Consider the following 6,213-nt stretch of genomic DNA (forward strand, 5'->3'; position numbering starts at 1 on the left):
AAAAAAAAAATATTCCACTGTCCCCAAAACACATTAAATGCATTATTTGACAACCCAGTTTTTCCTTCCAAAGTTTCCTGAGGAGCATACCCCTGAACCTCACATTAGCATGAATTTTCGCACCTCAGGCCTTCCTTTATGGGCTTTAATATATTGTTGCATGGCAGCCATGATGGTCAGGAACAACAAAATAATAACATACTCCAAGCCTAGAGTTGATAAGTTAGAGTTTTGGTGGCACTGAAAAAGGTTTTCAGTCCCTCAGGACTCAAAATGACTGCCTGTGATAAAGGCATACTAGTTTACCTAAATGGTAGAAGAAGTAGAAATGCTGCCGAGGAGAGGGGACATGTTCAAGTATGCTTGCGGTACTAATTTAACGGCGGTTCAAGAGTGGAATTGAATGGAGATTTTAGTAGGTCTTGAGCAGCAACGGTACGAAACGTGGACCCCCAAACTTGACCCCCAACTGGACCACTCAAGAGAAGAAAGAAAACAATATTATTATTGATGTTCTTCACAGTGAGGTCTTAAAATTCTAAAATCCAAATAGTAAGGTCTTCTAAATTTCTATCTAAAGGAGGTTGAAGATGACCAAGAAATAGATTTTTTTTTCAAGGGTCCAGTTCCATGAACAGTATTTTGAATTTTCAAATTGTCACCTTGCGTGACACCAAGATACAAAGCTACTTGGTCGGAAAAAAAATGTCTATCCATATGAATCTCAGCAGTTTGAACCTTTCAAGTACATCAGGAGATGTGTTCATACACATGTATTTTATCTCACGAGCGAAATGTAAGCACTTTCATCACAAAGTGAACTATAGATGTTTTCATTAATTACTGGCCACCATAGTGGTGGACCACATGGTGTATACAAAACATGGACCCCAGGTCCATGGACCACCACTGTGGACCTGGTCCATGGACCCCTTCATGGACCCGGTCCATGGAGTACCCCCGTGGACCACCCCTCATTTTGTAGAGTTTCAAGCAGAAAGATCTTTAGATGAGAAAGAGAAGTCATCCTGGCACTTATCTGGACACTTTAAGCAAAAATTATTGTTTCTCACGGAAATATGAAAAATTCAAGAGACTTCAACGGAATTTGAACCCATGACATCTGCGATGCCGGTGCAATGCTCTAGCAACTGAACTATGAAGCCACTCAGTTGGGAGCAAGTCATGTTTTGCATATGTCGTCCTCTTGGGGCCTTAGCATGCCTTTTTGGCCTGAGCGGTCTTATGCCACGTTGGTAGGTCTGGACTCAGCCGACCGGCTGGCTCACCGTGTGGGAGGTCGCAGGATAAAAACCCCGGCCGGACCAACACTCAGGGTCTTTAACTAACTGAGGAGAAAATGCTGCCTTTGTAATGACATTTGCAAATGGTTAGACTCTCTTGTCTTCTTGGATAAGGACGATAAACCGTAGGTTCCTGTAACAGCCGAAGAAATATTTCATCATTTGTTTTTTTCTTATTAACCGCGTAGGGTTGCACGAGATCTTAGTGCAAAGGCAAGGATTGCGTGTACATATCATGCAAGCATTAGCCATGTAGCATGTAGGTTTATGTGCAAAAGCAGTCTGGCAAAGTTCCCCACAAAGTGTTGTTCATTGACCCTGAAAAGCCACTAGGGGAGTTGTCAACTACATATTAGGTTGTATAGGAGTCTATAAGAGACAATTGCTTAAATCAGTAGCCCATACCACCATGATTTATTGACGTCACAGCGTCACTGAATGGGAAGTGTCTTTGTTCCTTGCGGAAAAGGTAGTCTGAAAATAGATTGGTCCGCAAAACTTCCTTGACATAGGCTTAATATGGAAGTTCTTTGTTCCAAGTCATGGGCTGCTGCTTAAATTGTTCAGTACGTGTGAAAATTTTCTGCCTGTAACTTAACAAAACAAGGGGTAGTCCATAGGGGTAGTCCATGGACCGGTCTACAGGGGTGGTCCATGGACCTGGGGTCCATGTTTTGTATACGTCCGGATAAAGTTGGATGAAACGCTTCAATGAATAACTCAGAAACTATGTACTGCACAGACCTGAGAATTGGAGAGGTGGTTAAAAGATTTGTTTCCTACAACATTCCAACATTCCAAGTTCTTGGCCTTTTTCATTGAACAATTTCTAATTTATTTTTTTTGTTGCGTGACAGTGTTTCAAATGAAAAATTGAGCAGGCTCTTGCCTCTTCTGTGTAACAAAGTCGAAAGATCATACCATGCATCTTAATTCCCCCATTTGTGCATAACCACAATCTCTTGCACCTTTGAACACAATCCCTTGCACTTCAAGACAAATGTGCTCTCCCGATTAAAAAGCTGCCTTGTCCTTTCGCTTCAGGCTCACTCACTGCGGGAGCAATTAGCAGTCGGATTCCTCACATGTACCCACACAGTTAAACCTGTGTACAAGCTAACCACTACACCACATCTTCTTAAATGCAACTCCTAATAAAAATACATCAGGCTACACACAGTCAATCTATGGTCTCAAACTCAGACTTAAAATCCAACTAGTGATAAATTTTTGTCAACAAGGTACATGTAAATCAAAATCTGGCAATCGTAATGCAGAATACAAGCCCATTTAGAAGAAAACACCTCTGTTTCCTGTAAGGTCTACCACAGTGATCAGGGTTCTTTCTAGGATCAATTGTTACTACAAGCTTCCGAGGGGGTTCTGGGCATTGCCATTCCCCTCCCCCCCAAGAAATTTGCATATATTCGATTTGAGAAATATTACAGTGGTATTTTATTTCGTTTTTTAGTTGAGATCACATTCTGATAATGATACATTTTGCTCCGATATTTGCTAACATAAACAAAATGTACAGCATGATAACTGAGCCTGCTGTAAGGCCAGCAGTTTGTAATGCTGCATGTTCCCTGTCATAGAGTGTCCTTAGACAGGGAATACTTACATGTACTTCATATGCACTGACCTTGTCGCGTCTGTCCGATTTTTCAGATATAGTTACTAAGATACTGTAATGATAATATTTTTTACAGGGGAAGCTGGATATTATTATTATTTATTTTTTATTTTTTTTGGTGGGGGGAGTTTATACCCTCAAATACCCTAGATAGAACACTGGTGATGGTGGCAAAGAAAAACATATTAAGTCTCATTGAGATATGATTTGACATGTTTTTCTTTTTCTCAGCAGCACTTCATCAATAAGCAGGATGGGGTACATCAATCACAAGTGATCTCAAACACTTGACGGATCCTAAGGGAATGAGAAACATAGTGCAAGCCATCCACATTAGTGTATGACACATTTCTTAAATTCAATTGAAAAAAATGGAAGCCTCATACCACGAACAAGGTTGATTATCTTCACGAGAAGGGCGTCACTTTGTTTGGTCCAACTGTATTCCGCTCATATGACGAGCGTAAAACCTGAACCTCCTCAAGCCGACTTTGCCTCTCTTTATCCCAGATGTTCTTGATGGCAGCAGCCCATACCTCGGGTTTCTCTGAGTCAATCACAAATGATGAGCCAAATGGTACTTTGCTTAGGGATTCCCCAAATCCAGAGTTTTTGCTGACAAGAACTGGCAGACCAGCTGACAAAGCCTCAAGACCAGTCAACCCAAAGCCATCAGTTCTAGAAGGCATGACTACTAGATCTACCTCACAAAATAATTTCCTTAAGCTTTCTCTGCACTTGACGTAGCCTCTAACCCTCAGGCAATTAGCTGGTAGATCGCACTCCAAGAACGATTGTGCTATCTCCTGATATTTTCCATCAGGTGCTCCAACAAAGACGAGATGATTGTCAGCAAGTGAGGCAACAGCCTTTCCTACAATGTCAAATCCCTTTAACTGAAAATCTTCTGCATCACCGCGGCCAAACACCAAAACAGTGCAGTCTTTTCTTTCCTCAAGGCCTTGATCAACACACAGAAATTCTTCAAAAATACCAGGAGTAAAGTCAAAAATTGTCTCATGGTTTTTACAACATTGAAGATATCTACGGAAAGACTCAGCTAGCTTGGGTCCAATTGCTACGACAAAGTCAGCTTCTTCACAAAGCTTGACTTCAATATTGTGCTTTTCTTCACCCTTGGAAATTGGATCTGGGTAGGATTTAAACATTCCCAGCTCCTCTGGGTCTGTATGCACCACTTGAACCCATTTGCATTTGTGACGATATCTTATAACTTGTGCCTGACGGCCAAGTTTCACTCCATGACCAATGACCACCTCGATTTGTGGATCATCTGGTGGAAAGCTAAGTAACTCCAGATCTTCATAACCAACAAACTTTATTGCTTCAACAATGTTTATGTTGTGTCTGAGGGCTTCTTTCTTGTCCCCTTCACTGCATTGTGGCACAAAGAAAGTGATTTCCACTTCAGAGAATTTTGCCAACTGAATGGCTAACTTTCTGTTTATAGTGGAAAGTCCACCCTTACTTGATCCCCATTCAGAAGCCAAAATAGTGACTTTAACTTTACCAGATCCATTAGCTTGGTTTTGTGCCCTTGAAATTCTGTGAAACAGAAGCCATAATCTGCCGTGTATGACACCTGCAACTGAAAGACATACAGGGATACCATTGTAACAAAACTTGCCTAATCTTAGGAAACTATACCATAAAGTACGACAAATTTAATCTTCGCAGGGAGGCATGTAAAATTTCTGGTTGAGACAGAGAAACGTACTCTGAGAGACACAAGAGAAGCCAGAGGCGTCCTTACAGAATCTTTGGTCATTATTATCATAATTTATGATTGACACATGACTGTTAAAACTAGAGGCAGCATGGCCAAGTGTTTAGGGCAACAGACTTTTAGTCTGGAGGTCCCAGATTCAATCTTACCTCTGACCGCTATCTGGAGTTTTTCTCAGTAGTCCCTGGTTCAACTCCTTCCATGCATTTGTAAATAGCTCACTGGTGTGTCTTTAATAGCCTGTTGGGCTTCTTATTAACATTTTTATTTTCACTTGGATCATTTGTTTCATTGGTCCTGACACGCTTCTCACGCGCAGTACAGCCGTCGTCAGTTATGTGAACACCCACTCCTGCATGCACACGCACACACACTCACGCACACATGCATGCATGCGCTCACTCAGTCATTAATTTATTTATTCAATATTTAAATATATGTACATGTATGTATTCTGAAATTATTGCAAGAACACTTCTGGGGAAATTATACGCAAGATGATTGTGGAAAGATTCCAATTTAAAAAATCCGCATCATGATCAGAACCCTCAACAAATGGTCACGTGCACCTTAACTAATTGACTAATAGGGTTGATAGCATAATTATGTGTCTTATGCAGAATGAAGGTCACAGCAAAAGGAAAGGTGCTTACAAAGAAAGATTGTAAAAAGCACCAAAAATCACACATCTTTACTAACATTAACTTTATTTCTACTGTAAATACATTTTAAATTAGAGGCTATCAGTGAGATTGGAGTACAAGTAGCACTGACTATTTTTTTTTTTTTTTTGCACATTGAGCAAGTGCACCCTGGAGAATTCCATCCTTATAGTGGTAACCATTCTAAAGTTCCCTAGTAACAATATTGAAGGCTACAGTAATCACTAAACAAAAATAATTATGTAATTTTAAAAGTGTAAAAGTGCCAATTGCAATTTATCTGCTGAAATTTGGTTTGTGTCCAGAACCTTTAAAAGCATATCAAAGTCAAACATTCACTACTTGCACAATCCCATAATACACCTCTATTACTCCCCAAAACTTTTGCATAACCATTGTTTGCAATTTCTCCTGGGACAGGAAAATGTCCCAAGAGAAGTCGAAAACAATGCCTATGCAGATTTTTGGGGGGTAAAAGAGGTGTATTATGGGATTTGTGCAAGTAGTGAATGCACAAAATGTTTCATAAAATTAATTCACAAATCAAGCTGCTGAATAGAAAATTATTGTTACAGTGGCCATGTCATATGTTGGAAGGAAAAACCAAGATTTTTATAAACTGGCTAGACAATGCTCTCATATGAACTTGAGTATCAACATGTTTTTTCAACAGAATTTATATTGAGGCCAGATCTTGGAACAGCCCAGTCAACCTGGCTGATCCTCTGATGGTCATGTCAATCATAAGGCAATGGTATTTCTTAGTTCTAGTTCAGCTCTCCAGTTACTTGGCTGACCAGATGCTGTATGTATTTTTAATTTACAAATTGCATTAGTTATAAGTCTTATTTTGTAGCACAAATA

The 6,213-nt window shown here is 40.0% G+C and overlaps 1 protein-coding gene across 1 annotated transcript; it reads right to left on the bottom strand.

The window, feature by feature from the left end:
- Nucleotides 1-2,383: 2,383 nt before the first annotated feature.
- LOC137987466 (D-inositol 3-phosphate glycosyltransferase-like) lies at nt 2,384-4,549 on the bottom strand (the record flags this gene model as incomplete). Its single annotated transcript, XM_068833715.1, has 2 exons — nt 2,384-3,237; nt 3,327-4,549. A coding segment is annotated over one exon (1,202 nt), but the record flags the coding sequence as incomplete, so codon positions are not given.
- Between the last annotated feature and the right edge of the window lie 1,664 nt (nt 4,550-6,213).

This window comes from Montipora foliosa, unplaced genomic scaffold (assembly GCF_036669935.1).
Source record: "Montipora foliosa isolate CH-2021 unplaced genomic scaffold, ASM3666993v2 scaffold_351, whole genome shotgun sequence".
Lineage (NCBI taxonomy): Eukaryota > Metazoa > Cnidaria > Anthozoa > Scleractinia > Acroporidae > Montipora > Montipora foliosa.